The 19,185-nt window shown below is 44.4% G+C and overlaps 1 protein-coding gene across 6 annotated transcripts in view; it reads right to left on the bottom strand.

The window, feature by feature from the left end:
• The window catches only part of LOC109443351 (uncharacterized), a 196,040-nt gene that overhangs the window by 16,877 nt on the left and 159,978 nt on the right, over nucleotides 1-19,185 (bottom strand). For all 6 annotated transcript variants that reach the window (XR_012490850.2, XR_012490849.2, XR_012490832.2 and 3 more), the window contains 2 exons: nucleotides 12,475-12,559; nucleotides 5,778-5,877 (listed from right to left, as the gene is read on the bottom strand). Coding sequence is in view for 1 of the 6 variants with exons in the window: in XM_088798952.1 (XP_088655078.1) it covers nucleotides 12,476-12,559 (84 nt within the window). In the remaining 5 variants the exon portion in view is untranslated. The remainder of the gene's footprint in view (nucleotides 1-5,777; nucleotides 5,878-12,474; nucleotides 12,560-19,185) is intronic.

The following is a 19,185-nucleotide window of genomic DNA, read 5'->3' as shown; positions in this document are numbered from 1 at the left end:
CTTTCTCTCTCTCTCTCTCTCTCTCTCCCTCCCTCCCTCCCTCCCTCCCTCCCTCCCTCCCTCCCTCCCTCCCTCTCTCTCTCTCTCTCTCTCTCTCTCTCTCCCCCAGCTCTGAGGATATGTTTTATCCTGCTCAGTGAAAATGTATAGAGTTTAAGTGTGAAGAAAGTTGAGGAAAGTCCAACCTTCTCCTTTTATAAATGAGGGAACTGACGCCAGAGACGTTAAGCAATCTTTCTCAATGTCATGGCACCGAGATCTTGATGTTTTATCCAGCAATTGCTTCATGGTTTGATGCTTCTGTTGAGATTGTGTAAGCCCTAATGCATGGGCATTTGTACGCAAGACAATTATACAACTAGGAAAGGAACACTCAAAACCATTCGTCCATGAACCAGCATAGCTGTGTACATGTCTGGGGACTGGGGGTTGGGTAATGGTAGGTTGTCAGTTAATTGCTTCCTGAAGACACTTCAGAAGCATGGCTTCCTGGGGACAAAGGTGGACAGGAAATCCCCTGAGTATTCTCCAGGGCTTGATCACATCTAAGTTTAGTGCAGAGTATTTTGTGAAGACATCTCTTTGAAGAATATTTACTGGGCAGCTAGGAGTTAAACAGGAGCTTTCTGAAGACAAAGCTAATTTGGGTCCGTTAGACAGCATAGCGCCTCCAAGCAGTGATGACCAACAAGTATTCCCTGGACTACGAGTCCTACCGTGTTTCCCCAAGAATCAGACCCAGCCGGACCATCAGCTCTAATGCGTCCTTTGGAGCAAAAGTTAGTATAAGACCAGGTCTATACAATACAATATGATACGATACGATACGATATAATAATAAATATAATAATAAATATAATAATAAATATAATAATAAATATAATATAATATAATATAATATAATATAATATAATATAATATCAGGTCTTATAGTAAAATAAGACTGGGTTTTATATTAATTTTTGCTCCAAAAGACACATTAAAGCTGATGGTCTGGCTAGGTCTTATTTTCAGGGAAACACGGTATATAATTGGCCATGAAAAAGGATCCATGGTCACCATGGTGACCTCAAGGGTATTTATAATTGCACATTGCTTGTTATATTTCCCAAAGTGATTTGAGGACAACATTTCTTATAATTATCATTCCTTGTATCTAGTGTTCCACTGTCATTTTTAAGAACCATTAGCCTACAGACATTGAGCTGTGTATGTAGACCATCAGGCAACACTGATACATTAGTATGTGTTCTATGAAGTCACACATGCACGGGCCACTTTATGGAAAAAACCATGCGATCAACATAAAAGGCTAAAGCAAGTGGAACTCATTGGAGGAAGGACTCTACAGGAAGCTGAAGCTCCCAGTCTGCACAAATGTGCATTAACTGGTCAACATGGGTCATGTTCCTCAAAGTAAACAATATGCTCTTCTGCCTGCTACCAGTGGCTTTCTCATACTAGACCGGTTGAGTCTGGGATGGGATATTTCAGCTACTGTAAACATCCTGACTCACTGAGCATCTCCTTGGTGAACACGGGTGCTTATAAGTTGCCAAGGATTCCAGTCCTGGTTTAATCTTTCCTGGGCGATTCAGAAGGTCCACCAGGAGCTGAACATACCTGCAAGGTCACAGCCGTGAACACTGGTTCTCAGTGCATGGCCTATCGAGGGGGAGGGTGTATTGAATAGGCCGCCTTACCCAGCGTGGGCTCTGAAGTCTTTGGGTCAAGGTGTCGGGTGCCCCTTCTCACATCTCCGTTGGGATGAGAACTCCCACTGGACATGCTTTTTACAAACGATGCCACTGTGAGGTTGTCAGGACGTGCATTGTTGTTTCCAGTTGAGATGAAGAGTCTGAGGTGAAGTGCTTTGCTCAAGGTCATGGAGCTGGTAAATGGCTCACCTGGGACCACCAGCAGGCTCTCTTGACTCCAAATTCAGGGCTTGTTTTCATGCTCTGTGATGGGTTTCATCAACACAGAGGGCTGGGGGCACCTTGTCCATTCGGATCCCACTGAATATCCAGACAACGGATATAATCTACTTCTTCAAGTCTGGTGCTCTGCTTTACAACCCTGTCATGCATCTCTTAAGTAGAACGGGTCGCTAGCTAAAGCCCTGACAATATTCACAGGGAAAGGGGACAAAAACTTACATTTTAATATTACAGTGATACATACTTATTGTTGAAATTTTAGTAACTACAAAAAACGTATATGCAAAATTCAAATCACAATTGCACTACCCAGTTTATCTACATACTTTTGCAGCGTTTCCTTCTAATTGTTCTGTAGGCATAGAATTCTGTTTCCTTTGATATCTTTATTATTCTGTTTATTGTTTTGTAACCTGGCTTCATTTATTTACGATGACTTTTTCTTCTATAATTAAATATACTTAAATATATTATTAATGGCTGCATAGTATGGCTGCCCCATAACCTCTTTAAGTGGAGTCCCAATTTTGACTATTTTGATTATGTGTAATTTTTGTCAATACCAATTACACTGTGGTGAGCAATCTCATGTATAGATATCTTTATATAATTTGACAGAACGTTTTAAATAAGTGTACTATTACTTGCTTTGGACAAATTCACGACATAAGAATTTTGAAGATTCTTTATGCATCTTCCCAGTGTAGGTGCTGCCAACTTCATCTGTATTTCCCGAGCTGTTTTGTTTTTCATCTGATTCCCCTGACCTGATACCTGCCATGCGCTTGGCCTCCTTTCCAGGCACTGTCTACACACCTCTGTGTCATTTTGGGTCATAAATCTCTCAGCCAAACCCGCCTTACCCTCCGGACCCTGCTACGCTGGTCTTCATTGCTCTGGTGGGGCGTTAAATGGCAAGGAGACATTGGACCCTTTTTGGAAAATCCCCTGTGCCCTTTAATTCAATAAAACTTTATGAAATGCCCACTGCACAGCGGACTCCTGCAATGTGCTCCAGAGACCCTGTCTGGTTCCCACCCTGTCATGGGAACAACCGAGGAAACAATGTGGCCTCCTGCCACGTGTGTGTCTCCATCCCAGGATGAACGCCCAATTTGTGGGGAGGCACCGCAGGCCTGGATCTTCAGGAGTCATCACTTTCCTTCTTGCTCCAACTCCTTGTTTGCTCAATCGGCACTTAATAGCTCAGTCACTTAAGAGTGCAGTCACTTAATAGCCCTTTCTATCAGTTTTCCCATCTGCAGAATGGGGACTGTGATTCTGGGCCGACAGGGTGTTGTGAGCAATAATGAATGTTTTGAGGCACGTTGAGATCTGCAGATAAACGAGCTTCCAGAAGCAGAGAGCACTAATGAGCCCGCTGTTGAGCAACCTACTCTGAGAGGCGGGTTTGTTTCCCACAGAAGTGGGATCAGTTCCTAATCCCTGTGCAGACGGGTGTCTTCTGGCTTTTTCCGGCTGCACCAAAACAGTGGATTCCAAAGGAAATTGTTCCTAGACATGTGCAGTTCTCATGTCAATTGGGAACTTAAACGTAGGTCTGAAGCAACACCAATCTCACACCCAAGTCAGGCTGTCTAGTGATGGCACCATTTGATATGGTTCCCTGGCACTTTCTCGAGTCATGTTTACCTGAGTGCGGGATGGGCACTACTGATGATTTTAGGTGGTGTATGGATGAACCTGTAGCAACTTTTCCCAGTTTTGCATGTATTTCGGTGATTATTTTCTATTTGCAGCAAATGGTACTTTTTTTTTTAATTCATCATAATAAGAACCATGTTTTCTGAGTGCTTATGGTACGCCGGGCTCTGATGTAAGTGTTTTACAGCAAAACATTTAATCATTACAAAAGCCTGATGATGTAGTTACTCTTATTACCCCCGTCGGACATATGGCATATTGAGACAGTGAGACTTCAAGTAGCCTGTCCAAATTGACCCAGCTGGTAAGCAGCAGAGATGGGATTGCAGTCAGCCAGTTTTAATTCCAGCACCCGGCTCCTATTAATTGCCTGTCATATTTCCTTTCAATATATTTGCATTTAAGGTACTGATATAAAACTTGTTTTAAAAATAGGTTTAAAGCTACAAATGCATGTGGATGGGAATGAAAATGATGAATAAAAAAGTATGTCAAAATATTGAGATGGTATAAGAATATGGTGGACATCGATTGTGATGTTGGAATCAAATGCCGCAAGGCCAGTCTCCTTAGAGGGTGGACTGGAGACCACCTGTGTCAGCATGCCCTAGAAACTGGTTAAACATCCAGACTTATTGAATCTGAACCTCTCTGGGTGGAGTCCAAGAATCTCTATTTATAACAAATTCCTCAGGGCATTCTTATTATCATGAAGCTGTGACACACCTCTCGCCCACACTCCCAATCCTTACCCCGGTCTAGAAACAACAACAATAACATCTCCTGATGGGCTGGGTGTTCCATTGAGTTGTCACTCTTTTGGCCTCATGTCGGAGAAAGGCTTAAGTGAAGGGACCATGAACTACTGCTTAGGACATCTGTGGTTAGGCCTGTACTGGGTTTGTACCTAGTGCTTACAGCTTACTGTGTGGTGTGTATGTGCTCATTTGACAGAGAAGAAAAGTGAAGCTGACAGAGGCGAAGTGATGTGGTAAGTGGTAAGGCCACGTGGGGTTTTTAAACTGTGTCCTTTCCTTTGCACTAGCCCATTGAGGCCAGACTTTGAGGGTCAGTCCATCCCGCAGACCAGCTGGAAGACACCTAAGTCCGGGAAAGAAGCTTGCATCTGGAAAACTGCACTACCTGGTAAATCCGGCACCGAGTGCTAGAATTTAAGGTAAAAAGAGCGAGCATTTAAGTGAAAGAAATGTGTCTGCTCCTAAGTACCAGTGTTAGGTGCGAGGCTCATGGGTACAGGATGCACAGAAAGAAGGATGAGACTGGGTCATTGCCCTCAAGAAACTTACTCTTGACCTGAAAGGGGTAGAATGGGAATGGGATGGAAGGGTGGAATTTGCCTGTGTGAGGGAGAGAAGAACTACGTTCAAATCCCTCTATTGGATTGGCTACACACATGATCATAATTCAGGAAAAGACAGCACAGTGTGGCCATGAGTCCAGGCTTTTTGGAAGGACCAGTGAGATGGCCAGGGTGTGGCTTTGGTTTTATAACCGGACTCCAAGGGCTCATATCTGAATTCCACCCCCCTTGCTAGCTCTATGTTCTTGGGCAAGGATGTTATTTAGTTTCATGAAGCCTCAGTGTCTTCTGCTATAAAATGGGCACAATAGCCCTATCTACTCATTGGGAGGTTCTGAGAATTAAATAAGCTAATCCACAGAAAGTGCTCAGCACAGCGCCTGGCACTTTTCCTGTTCAACTAAGCCTTGGACCGTGAATGTACAAAACCTACCTCATCATAGTGGTTGTAAGGATTAAATGAGACAATTTGTGTTCGGGTCCAGCAGAATGTCTCTATCTTACCCTCCAGGGTAAGAACAATGCCTTGTATTTTTTATACCCCGCATGGCCCCTAGCAGTGTCTGGCCCGAGGTTAGTTTGACCGAGGTTAGTTTGGATGGGAGGTTGATAACAGGTTAAGGGATTGAAAGGAGGCCGTTCTAAGTAGGGGAAATAACGTGAGTGAAAAGAAAGTGGTGGGACATAGCCCAAATCCTCAAGGACTTTAAGAATACCTTTCACAGGTTGTCCCGGTAAGATCAATTAAGTCCCTTTTGTCCCCCCCTGGCGGCCATCAAAAGCATGCACAGCTTACTTCTTGGGGGAAGGGACTCAGCAGCTTCAACCACAAGAACCGTTACACCCCTCACCTGAAGATCCTGGCAAAGTTGTGCTTTGGTTGTGATTCAGCGCTGCAGAATGATTCATGGCCTGTCTTGACCATGGTGACGTGCTCTTGGTGACATTTCCCTAGGAATAACAAACAGTGACATAAGCTTCAGCCCCGAAACTACAGAAAGAGCTGTTATTTAATCTCTTCTGTCTTTACCCATCCGGGTCCTTTGGAACCCTGCCCTTTGACCTCCTTCTTTAGGAACCAGAGTATCAAATCTTCCCCTCTTTCCTGTGTCATTTTGGGCAATTAATCATGTAACGATGACAACAGTTTTGGATGCTTACTCTGTGGCAGGCAGTGTGCTAAACTCTCTATGCATTTAACCCATTCCATCCCCCAAACAACCTTATTATATGGGTACTAGTTTGACCCCAGTTTTTCAGAGGGAGAAACTGAAGCACAGTGAGGACTGTGACTTGCCCAAGGGGACACAGCTAATATTCAGCCAAGCCAGGTTCCCAACCCAAGCAACCTGGCTCCAGAAACCACGTTCCTAACCATCATGCCATCATCTTCTCACGTCACATGTGCTCCTGGTGACAAGTTCTGACCCATTGTCTAGTATTACTGAACCTTTGAGACATAAAGGCCTTGACTCCTCAACTTGGGGCCCCTGATTTAGGAGAGTGTTCTCACCCTTTACGAACCCTAAAATCATGGAGCGAGACGGTTTTAAAAGCACAACACTAGATCCCACCCTCAGAGATTCTGATTTAGCTGGTCTGGGGCGGGGCCCAGGAATCGGCACTGTTCAGAGTGGTGATCTGTGTTGTAGCAGAAAGAGCACAGATTTTGGGACTGACTCATCGAGTTACTGGTTCTCCAGCCTTTGATGAATCACTTTAAGCTTCCCTGCATGTCTGTTTCCTTATCAGCTGAATAGGTATGATAATCCTGACCTCACTATAGTTGTAAGGACGAATTAGATGATTTTGGTTAGGCACCCAGCACAGTGCCTGGTACCAGCAGGCAATCCTTACGTGTATTTGCCCTCGAGCAAAAGGGCAAGGACTCCATTTTCTTTGTATCTTCATGGCCCCTCGCCTAGGGTGCTTTCAGCTGAGAGGCTGACCGTGAGAGTCTTTAGTCATACATGCCACACCAAGATGGGACTTCCTGGGTCAGGAATAGACACCTCCTATTCAGAACAGCAGTGGTACAATGACAGGAGTGACCCTGCCTTGGGATGAGCCTTGGCACAATTAGTTCCAACCACAGTTCCTCATCTGAGGAGGGCGGATAGACATGTCTTCCACAGGGGTTGTTGGGAGAATCCTCAAATAAGGTTACACATGAGGCAGAGATGTTTCATTCTTCTAAGCATCATCCTTCTTATAACCTAGACCATTTCCACAGGGAGACTCAGCCGAGTTCCAGCCAGGCCATGGCTGAGCACGTGAGCAGAGCCGAGAAGAGGGGAGTTGCACCCTGGATTTCTGGAAGGCATGTCCCAGGGCGGCAGGGCAGGGAATGACTCTCTGAGACCCCAAAGCTGTGTGCGAATACTCTGTAATGGGATGCTGCAATTCTGACATAGAGGGAAGGGCGAGGACATCTGGGGGGGCTCTACGAATATTCCACTTGACCTATGGGGTTGATGCCGCTGTGGGATTGAGATTCTCCCTTTGCTGAGGGAGGTAGGCAAGGAGGCAGCAGGCCTCCAAAAATGGAATCAATAGCACTCGCTTCTCTTTTGCTTGACCCACATCTCCCTCTTCCTGCTTTGAGCGCTTTGATGTTTCCTCACTTCTCACCTCTAAAGACTGTCTGTCTCATTATTCGCCAGCAATGACTCCAAGTGCAGAAGCTGCCCTTGTGAAAAGTCACCGGGGAGCCCGCAGAGCTTTGGTGTAATTCTTGGACTCATCCTGGAAAGTGAAACCTAAGGGGGCTGCTGTGTTCCGAAGGCTGGAGGGGTTCACCTGGGGTGGCCATGCCTTCCAAGTGTCATCCTGTTGTCTGTAACAGGTGGGCCTGCTGGATCCCTGTGCTGGGTTTCCACCAACATTCGTGCCTCTGTACTTCGTGCTCTGCCTATGATGTTTTCTCCACTCTTTTATTCTGGAAATCTTCTATTTATCCATTAAGATCAAGTTCAAATGTCTCTCCTAAGAAATCTTTCCTGATTCTCCCTTGGTTTTCTTACCATGATGCCTGTATCTCTTTCTTCTCGTGTCCCTATGGAACCTCATATATCTCTGTTATAGCACAGACCCATTGGTGTGGTTATTATCTGTCCCCACCAGACTGTGCACCACTTGTGGGCAGGGACCACATCTTAGCTCCCTTGTAACCTGAGCATCTGGCCCATGGTAAGTGCTTTGAGAATATATTTTGCATGAATTATTCACAATGTGGTTGATTTCTGTCATGGATCCTACTGTATACACGTGTGGGTCTCGTGCCCATTGGATTGATGGAACTTGGGAGATTTTATTCTATAATAAGTTTAACAGAAGTTTGTACAGCATTTCCTGTTGTTTGTGGTGAGAGTTGATTTTCTTATTCATTCCTCCCGTTCTATTGTACAACGCCTATTGTTTGAAAGGCCATTCTGGCATCGTAAGTCATGACATCAAACTATATTTATATCAGTTAGAATTAGGTTCAGCTGGATTGATAGAAAATTGACAGTGGCTTAAACAGATATTTATTCCTTTTCATGTAAACATCCACAGACAATCCAGTATAGGACGGCTGTGATGGCTGTCCCCACAAAGTCGTCAGGGACCTGGCTATGCTAACCTTCCACTCCACTCCTCCTAGGATTTAACCACTGTCTTCATGGCCCAAGATGGAGCTTCAGTTGTCACATCCACATTCCAAACACAGCATGGAAGAAGGCGGAAAGAAGGGGATACAGCGGGTGGACCAGCTGTCTCTAAGGAAGGCTCCCATAATCTACCAGAATGTACCACATGACACTTTGTTTACATCCTATTGGCAAATGTTAGTCACATGACCATACCTGCAAGGACATCTGCGAAATGTGGTCTTTATTCTGGGCAGCTATGTTCCCAGCTATGACAGAAGGGGAAAATGACATTGAGGACTATGAGCGGTCTTTGCCGCAATATTTGCTTGGTGCTATACTGTTTACATATCATTTTTATATCCATTATCTGGGCTGGTAATTATATGGTAGCTTGTTCAAGGACACACAGTGTGAGAGTGGCAGAGTCAGAGGAACTGAGCGGTATTTTGATGCTGTACCCTCACTGATGAATTGAGTTGCTTCCCATGCTGGATTGGAGCCGGGCTTTTTGCAAGTTCCCACTGGTCCCAGTTGTGTCAGCTTGAGAGAAAAGGAAGGAATACAGTTTTCCTGCTGGGTAGTGAGTGCCCAGTGCTGTGGGGTATTCTGAATACTCTTCTTCCTCCCCCAACATGGTACCTGGACCACAGAAGCACTCAATAAATCGTGGAAGTGGTGAACCATTGTGGAACCCCAATTCTTCTTGTCTAATAATGATAACAATGGGTATTGTTACAGCACATAACAGTTAGTCTTCACATCTCTACAGTTTCCAACTAGCTTCACAGTTTATAAAGGAATCTACAGTTCACAAAGCCGTACTATTCAGGAAGGGTTTTCTTTGGTACCTACGAAGGCTTAATACTTGATGAGACACTTTCAAGTGTGATGACCCTTTAATCCTCAGTGAATTTTTCAGAGCTGGAGATTATTCTCCTCATTTTAGAGAACAGGAAACTAAAGTTTAAAGATGCTTCATAATTTTCTGTAAAGGGACAAGCTGTGCCCCAATCCTACCTGCCTGACTCTGAATGACTGCGGTCTTGGGGTTCCTTTGTCTTAAAATCACTCCGTTGACATCGATGAATCACCACCAGTGTGCGCAAAGCATTGTTTGGGAAATACCGAGAAGGATTAGCAACGTGATACCTGCTGTTCTTGGAGACTCAAGAAAAGCTAACTGCTGAGGTGGCCACTGCTAGGGAGTGTGTGTATGTGTGTGCGTGTTCCTTACCCCAGCAGGTGTGGGTGTAGAAGGCACAGAAAGGAGTGAGAGGAGGGAAGACGGGGGAAGGCCCTCTTTTTAGAGGTCAGGCCAGTTGTTGGATCTCCTGCCTCAGGTGATCTTCAGAAAGCAAAGCTTTCTCATACCTGTCCTTTGAGACACGGCCTGGGCCTGCTGGACTCTGAAGAGGGGAGGATGAAACCTGATTAGATGCCTTCCTTGTCCATCAGCAGCGAGGGGTTGGACAATAGCACTCGATGGTGGCTATCACCTGGAATCCAGAGTGCGGAGACCCAGGTTCAAGTTCTGTTTCTTCTCTGAGAGTGACATTTGGGAGGGTCTCTTCACCTCTTTTCATTTCCTCATTTGTAACCTGGGGTTGATGACACACCTGCTCTGAAGAGGTGGTTGAGGTGACTGCACCAGCTCATGCACCTGTGTGAGCTTTGTAAATTGTAGCACACTCTACTACTTTAAATACGTCTTCTCTGTCTCCTTCGGGTAAGCATATTATACAACACTGGTGCAGAGTAGAAGGCAGGCCCATGGGAGTTCAAATCTAGGCTGTGCAACCTACTTCCTGGACAAGTCATTTCCTCTCTCTGTGCTTCCATATCCTAATCTTTAAAATGCAGATAGCAGCAGAACCCAACAAATACAGTTGCTGTGAATATATAATGAGATAATATATATGCAACAATTTCTTACCATGTGTTAGCTGTGATAGTCGTGAGGAATATTTTAGAATAATTAATTATGCTATGAGGATTAAGGCATTTAGCACAGGAATTTATTAGGTGTCTAAATGGCATTTTACAATTCTTTTTTGAAATCTATCATTACATTTATGACTATTAATTTTATTAGTAGTAGGGTATTTCAAGTTGAAACAGGAATCAAAGCAGGCATTTCTCATTTTCACCAGCAGATGGCGCTGAAGTTGTTTAAATTCTGAAAACGCTTAAAAAATACATACATATTCATATTTTCTATTTTTAACTAGAAAGAGTAAGAAAAAAATCTTTAAAAAGGCCATTGTCGGTGCCATGGGGAGGTAATTAGAGTATGTAAAACAGCTGATACAGTAATTAATAAGAGCAGTGACTTGAGAGTTTAGAAAAGCTTTCCTCACAACTGAGGGAGAGTAATTGACCTAACTGACACACGAAAAAACGTCTGGAGCTCACACACAGCAGGAAAAGGCTGTGTTCTTGCCTGTGTGGATTTAGAACCAAACCAGGGAATCCTGGAGCTGTGCTTCTGAGCCACACCTGGGAAGGCTTTGCAGTGGTTAAGTTCCGAGAAGGCAGGCTCTCCGATGCCAGCTCTCATCCATCACATGGCAATGATCAGCACATAGTAGATGCTCAATAAACACAAGCAAAGTCTGGAAATCCAGGCCTCCATTTCCTCATGGTAATCCTGGACAGACTTGGCAATTCTGGGTTCTTGTCTCTCATTCCATGGTGTGGCCCTGGGCGTGACCTTCCTCTTGTCTGTGTGTCACTTACCTGCTATGTGGAATGAGGAGGTATTGTGACCCTATACAGAGTCTACACGGATACATCTTCCAAGTCAGGAGGAAATGGGTGAGCATAGGCGGGAGCAGTCAAGGTCATGTTGTTTTGGGTGGGGAATCTGCCTAAGTCTCATGGGCAGGAAGTCGTGGCTGTGCAGGGATTGCAGAGGCTCACGTGAATTATGGCTCTGCCTGGACTTGCTGCATAACCCTGAGTAAGTGGCTTCACCTCACAGTTCTCCCGCTTTGATGCTGCAGCATCTCTTCGTATTGAGAGCATGGGCAATGGAATGACATGGTCCTCAAGAGCTTTGTAGAAATATATTCTAGGTGCTGAGTCTGTTACACGTGTTAGAGGTGGCCAGTAAAGAGCTATGGCAGACATGTCGGTTGGATTTTCTGTGTAACAGAGCCCTCATCTGGCCCGTTTTCCATATCTGTTTGGGCCCACAGAGCACAGGGCTTCGCTTCTAATCTTGCTGGGTGTGGCGACCATGGAGATGCAGGGTTCAGATCTTCTTCAGGAGAACCTGCTGTGGGGGGCACAGCTGACCATGAACCCCAGGCTGCTCCCAGACAGTGATGACCCTGGCAGGCGCACCTGCTCACCAGCAGGTTCCCCTAAAGAGCAGCTCTGGCTCTGGGACTCCCCATCATCCTGGTTGACACTTTTCCAGAACTGAGCTGCAGGGTGAGGCCCCTCATCCCCAATCCTTCCTTTGAAGTCTCCTTTCTCAGGTGTCAGACCTGCATCACTGTGAAGGCTCTTCCATTCTTCTTCATTCCTTCCCCCTCGATTCGTCTCTGGTGATGAACCTCTTATTCCTCTGATCTCATCCTAACATCTGCTTCCTGCGACACCTGACCTGACATACCAGGCTGCTGCAGGATTAAGCCCTGGTCTCTGCTTTTGCCCCAGTCGCTGTTCTCCAGACCATGGGGTTGACTTTTCCTCTTCATGAGTTTGCAGAAAGCAGAAAATAAAGTTCTAACCTACCACTATTTCAACAAAAGGGGTTTCATTACTTTTAACCAACAGGATGCAGGTTAAGCAAGGCTGTTTGTTCATCCCATTGGGGGTCTATATTAGTCAGCTTTTGCTTGGTTATGCTGTGGTGTCAAACCTCAAAATCTCAATGGCTTGCAAGCCCAAAGGTATAACGGTCACTCACTTTACATGTTGGCTGTGATCCATGTATCGTCTTCATTCCAGGATGCAGGCAGAAGGAGCAGCCTCAGTTGGGACACGCTGTTCTTCTGGAAGAAGAAAAAGAACAAGAAAATGAGTAAAACCATGAGACAGCTTTCAGAGGTTCTCCTGGGATTGGCGCATATCACTGCTTCTTTCAATTCATTGGCCAAAGTAAGTCACATGGCCAGGCCTAAGGACTAGGACAGGGACATATAATCCCTCCCCCTTAAGGAGGCACAGCAGGTCACATGACAGGGGATGGGGATGTATAAGCCTCTTACCATGAAGACAATGAATAATTAGGGGCAATACTACAATGGACAGATACCATATTGCAAATTCATCTGCTTGCTAAAATGTACGTGTGACCGCAAACCAATCCTCTCGGCACTTTTGCAGTCATTTGCAGACATGCTCAGAGCAACACAAAAATTTTAGTTGGCTGACACGTTTGCTCCCAGCTGAGGAGGAAAAAGGCAACCTTTGCCTTCGTGTTTCAGCTCTCGTGCAGAGATGAGCAGAAGGTAGAGACGGAAGTGGGCAGGGCTCAGGCCAGCTGGACCGGGTTTGAATCCCAGCACTGGCTCCTATGAGTGGGGTCACTTAACACTCCTGAGCCTCCTTTTTTCTTTTGTCACATAAGGAAAATGGAATTAACCAGGGTGAGCTGTTTTTAAGATCTAAGGTTATGAGCTATATAAGATGTGTGTGTATTTTCCTTAGAAGCCATGGTTTAATATTCACTATTTCTGTGTTCTCAGCAAGTTTAGAGACTATAAGTATCATGAATAACGAGAATCAACTGTATCTCTAGGTCACAGGGGTGGAGGGTCCCCTAAATAGCAGCTCTCTCCATTACTCATGTTCTAAGCCAGTTGAGAAATCACACAGGACTCAGATGTGGAGACTGAAATGCCACCTTTATGATTGACAAAGATTTGTAGAGGCTGTAATGAGAGCCCAAATGGGCTTACTTATTTCCTATCTACAGGCTAGTGTCCCCCAGGTATTTTGTGTCTGCAGGTCTGACACACTTTCTCAGGCCACTGCTACCTACAGGTCTGGGTGGAGAGGGAAGGAGAGAGATCAGTGACTCTCACTTAGCATCTTTGATAGATTAGCTCCCCTCTAATGAGAAATAAGGACCAATTTCTGTTGTATATGGTCCAGGAAACTCATTCTACCTCTGTGGGGAGAAGTGCAGGGCAAGGGGCTGGAAACGTTTGGGGGAGAATTGCTCCTCACGGAAGGAAAGGGCATTCCCATCTAACACATCAGAGGAAGATATGGACCCAGCTGTGGGCTGTATGGATGTACTGTGACTTGCCTTCTGTCACTGCTGTGTGCGACTGCTGTTCTAGTCTCTGATCTCACATGCAACCAGGAAAGGGAAGTCACATTCTGGTGTCTTGCTGGGGAGGTGACATGGGGACACCTGATCCAAGACACGCTGGCCAGTTTCTCTTTGTGGGTCACTTACATGGTATCTGCTTGCCTAGGGCTGCAAATAAAAATCACTTCCACCTGCTTATTCCTCGTCAGTTTGACCCGGTGATGGAATTTTCTCCCAATGGTTAAAAGTAAGGAGGAGGGGAAGCCAGAGGCTGGCTGGACCTCAGGCAGCAGGGAAAGCTGGGGTTGGCTGTGGCAGCTACAGTATTGATTGGCAGTCTATGCAGACAGGGAATTGGGACACGAAGATTGACAACAATCGTCAAAGGAACAGGCAGTTCATGGGGAACAATTTATCTTTGTTCTTTATCTTTCGCACAGAGATCTTCCTGGTAGCTCTTTAAGGCTAAGCACTAGGGCTGTTTCCTTGGTTACAAGGCTCACTTACTAGGGCAAAGGGGGGAGGGGTGTATGTGCCACCTGTAGGTATTCAAAATGGTAAAGTACAAGTGTGTGTGCATTAGTGACAAGGTACCACAAACTAGGTGGCTTAAAAGAGCAGATATTTATTCCCTCCCTGTTCAGGGGGATGGAAGTCCCAAGTCAAGGCGTGGGCAGGGCCAGGCTCTCTGTGACGGCTCCTTACTTGCCTCTCGCTAGCTGCTGGTGCTTTCCCAGCAGGCCTTGGCACTCCTTGGCTTGTAGATGCATCACTCCACTCTCTGCTTCCATCTTCACATGAGAGCCCAAATGGGCTTATTTATTTCCTGTTTTCGCTGTGTCCCTGTGTTCAAGTTTCCCTCTTTTTATAAATCCACCAATCATTGGACATAGGGGCCACCCGAATCCAGTATGACCTCTTCTTAACTTGATGATGTCTGCAAAGACCCTATTTCGGAATAAGGTCCCATTCACAGGTTCCAGGTGGATGTGCATTTCTGGGGAACACTATTCAACACAGTACACTGCCTGTGTATGTACATGAGTGTGCAATGCACCTGGAACAGGCTTTGCACACTTCCATTACTCTCTGCCTCCTCTGTTGCTGCCTTTACTCAGACCTCATGAAATCTCGAGTGCTTTAGAGTTTGTAAGATACTTTCCTATTCCTTATTTCATCAGATCCTATCAATAACTCAAAAATGATTTTTTTCCCCACTGCCAGGAAGAAACTGAGGCTCAGAGAGGTGAAGTCACTTTTCAAAGATCACACAGCGTGTGGCAGGAACAGGTCTGTCTGGTTCTGTGCTCATTCCACGTGGCTGCCCATAACTTCTAGTCCTAGAGGGACCTACTATCTCTTTGTGTTCCCAGTACCTCTAACCCCATGAGCACATAGTAGGTGCTCATTGTATTTTTTTCCAGTGGACTTTTTGTTGCAGTTTAACATATACAGAAAAGCACACAAATCATAAATGGACACCTTTTTGAATTTTCACAAAGGGAACACACCCTGTGACCAAGATGAAGAAGCAGAACAAACTTCTATTATCCCAGAAGTTTCCAGAGTGCGCTGTTCCAGTCCCCAAACCCTCCACTCAGGCGCACCAATGGTAACCACTATTCTGTTTCTAACAGTAGAGCTTAGTTTTGCCTTTCTCTGCACTTTACATGGATGAAATCCTACAGACATCCTATATTATGGATGTTCATTTCTTCTTGCTACTGTATAGTATTCCATTATAGGAATATAGCACAATTTCTTTGTCCTTTGTACTGTAGGAAGGCATTAGGTTGTTTCTAGTTTTTGGCTGTTATGAATAGGGCTGGTATCAATATGGTGGTATCTCTATGCAGAAATGCTCAGTAAATATTAGATGAAAGCATAATTACTTGCTCTATGTGAAATCACTTATACCATCAAGTACTTTATAAGTGAAGCCCTTATATCTGTTTCATAGAGCGAAGCTCATGGGAGTTTGGGGGTGAGGTTGGATCTGTAAGAGGATTCCTGGGAAGGGAGTCCTGAAGGAACAAAGGAGGAGACACTGCAATGAGTGGGTCCATAGAAAGGCCTGGAAGGGCAGGAGTTGGAGTGAGGGCAGAATGTGGCTGAGGCACAAGCTTTGAAATGTCAACACCAATGCTTGGTCTTCATCGGACAGGCAGGAAGCAGTCGTGGATGGCTTTGGCGTTTGAGAGTGTGGTTAGGTTTTCTTTTCTTGAACTTTTTTTTTTTTTTTAAGGGAAATTAAATTGTCCATGGTTGCCATGGTGAGTTGGGGACAGAAGATAGGAATCAGGGAGCCAGGGTAAGAGGTTGCTTCACTAGTTCAGTGTGTGTTAATGAAGTTGTTGGTGAAGTGGAAAAGACCTGCTGGGAGAAACACTGAGAAGAAATAAAACACTGGTTCAGAAGAAGGAGGCCAGGAAAAGGCATACTTAAACATGATTGAAAGGGTTTGAGCTGAGGACAAAATGGGCACAGGCCAGGTGGGTTAGTGTATTCAGGGAAGTGAGTGGGGGGTGGGGGGGGGGCGCACCTAATGGTTTCTATTTCCTCAGTGACAGTTGAAGCTGAGAGTGACAGGGGAGGTTTGGCGGGGTAGGAGAATTGGAGGGAGGGGACCAGGTATAAAATGGTGGATTCTGAACAAAACACAAAGAATTATAAGTACCTAGGTAGAAGGTTGCGACCCTCCAGAGTAAATCCTAATTGTTGGCAATCGTCAGTTAACAAAACAAAATGTTCCTTTCTAATCTTTCTAATCTGTTGTTGCAGCATTTCTAACGTGAAATTTCCTGGTTCCTTTGAAGTGTGGGTGTTAACAGGGTTTCCTGCTGTGTCTGTTTTATTGTTCTTTTGAAATAATCAGCCTTTGGTTTTCCTTTTCTTCTGTTGTATATTTTTGTTTCCAGTTTTATTAACCTTTCTTCTTGTCTTTATTATGTATTTTTTTTTAGATTTATTCTGCTGTCCTTTCCTTAAATGTTTGCAAGCTTAGCTTATCAAATTCCAATCTTTCTTCTTTTCTAATGTTGTATTTAGGCTATTATGTCCCTCTAAGAGCCACATTAGGTAAATTCCACAGGTTTGATGGATACTATTTTTATTGTCATTTAGATGTAAATATTTTCTAATTTCCATGTTGATTCCTTATTTGATCTTTGAGATTTTTAGAGTATATTTTATAATTTCTGACCATAATTTTCTTCTGCTATTGATTTTTTTCAATGCGCTGTATTCCTTGCGTTTTCAGGAGTTTAGAGATATAACTTAATTACAGACTTATTTAGTTTAGAAGTATGTTAAAATTAAGGGTAAGCAGTAAAAGATTACATGTATAAACTATAATTTCCAAATGGGAAGGGAGGGAAAGAGGAAATGAAATAAATTAAAACACAGGGAAAGGGATGCAGGGAAGCCCCTCACATTGCTGACTATTGGTTGGTGCTTTCTGGAAGGCCCCGCACAAACAGCGGGCATTTCTTGGCCACCAGCCAGTTTGTCCCTTTCCTTTTGTTCCTTTCTCTGTTGAAAATCCTTCCCTTCTCCTTATTTTTTTATTCTCTGTCATCCTTGCTCTTCTGTCTCTGAATGACATAAAATGGAACAATTGATCTTGAAAGAAGAGAGAGGTGTTTCAACCCATGCTAACATTTCCTCTTGGAGGCTGTTACTAGTTAGTGTTCTCTAGAGAAACAAAACCAATAGGGTCTCTCTCTCTCTCTCTCTCTCTCTCTCTCTCTCTCTCTCTCTCTCTCTCTCTCTCTCTCTCTCGGCAAGTGCAAAATCTGCAGCATAGGCCAGCTGGCTGGATACTCAGGGAAGAGTTGATGTTGAAGCTTGAATCTGAAGGCCATTTGCAGGCAGGATTCCTTTCTTCCTTGGAGGGATCTCAGTCTGTTTTCTCTGAAAGGCCTTTAACTGATTGGGCGAGGCCCACCCACATTATGGAGGGTAATATGCTTGACTCGAAGTCGACTGATCCAAATGTTAATCTCATCTAAAATCATACCTTCACAACAACATGTTAGACTGGTGCTTGACCAAATACCTGGGCACCATGGCTCAGCCAAGTTGACACAAAATTAACCCTCACAAGCACTGGCTGTTCTGAGTCCTGCTTTCCTATAACCTGCTAGTGAGACTGTAGGGGATGAGCTTAATCCACCTTGACCTTTAACCTTCGGTAGCTTCTGAGCATACATTCCCAAATTGTCATATAATAAATGTTCTAGGCATTACAATCCATACAGTCTCTGTTGTAACCACTCAGCTCTGCCATTATATCTGAAAGCAAATGTAGACCATATACAAGTAAATGAGCATGTTCTGTCCCAATAAGACCTTACAGATGGACATGGAAATTTGAAATAGCATTGTTTTGAGGCCTCCCCTTTGGGGAAACTGCAGCTTGCGACTGTCGCTCTGTACCATTGGCGTCTCCATGAAAATCCACCCGTGTCTTTCATTCTTTCATCATCCTACTTATTTCCAGGTGTCAATTAATATGTTTAATAAAACAATCTGTTCTGGTAGCTCAAGACATTGGCTTCCTCTGATAATGTGCTTTTTAACTGAGGCATCTGGGGAGAATTCTTTCTTCCAAGGTTATAAAGGTAAAATTTCCTTTTGGGGTGTTGGGAAAATTATTTTTCTGAAAGGAAGTTAGTAACAGTCCATAGACCGTGGACATATAGAGTAGGTGGGATAGAAGATGCTTTAGAATGTCCCTTTCTGATTTAAATCATTTATTTATAGATCCATTCAACTTATACTTATTAAGTGATATAGGAGACATGAGTATATATCTCTGCTCATAACAGAAAATTCTTAGCCAATGGCAGACTCTTGCCTTTGGAATTTTCTGAAACAAACCTTCTGCTTGGAGCAGTCTTACCAGCTTCTCCAGCCCTAGGAAATGCTAAATGCAATTTATTCTTCCATGGGAATGAGCTTCTTCCTCTGCGATGCCCCTGAACCCATTGTCCTACCATTTCTGCCCATTTTACAGATTAATGGACCCATTCGTTCTCTTATTTGTCTCTCCTGCTAGACAGTCAGCATCTTGAGGGGCTGCCATTCATTTCTATATCTCAGACCCTGACACATAGTAGGTGCTCAGTAAACATGTGTTGAAGTCACCTATTCATTCAGCAGGTATTTTTGAGCCCTATTACCAGGTCCTGTTCTGAACAGTGAAGAGAACATAAAAATCCCTGCCATCTAGAGCTTCCATTTTTGTGGGGGACAAGGGGGGACGATAGAAAAACTAAAGACGTGCGCATACATATTACATAGTATGTTGGAAGGTGGCAAGTACTATGGAGAGAAATAACACAGGAAAAAGGAGGC

This window comes from Rhinolophus sinicus, chromosome 6, assembly GCF_057876585.1.
Source record: "Rhinolophus sinicus isolate RSI-liver-muscle chromosome 6, RSI-T2T, whole genome shotgun sequence".
Taxonomy (NCBI): Eukaryota; Metazoa; Chordata; class Mammalia; order Chiroptera; family Rhinolophidae; genus Rhinolophus; species Rhinolophus sinicus.
Note: the sequence above shows the minus strand (reverse complement) of the source record. Positions and strands in the feature narration are given on the sequence as shown.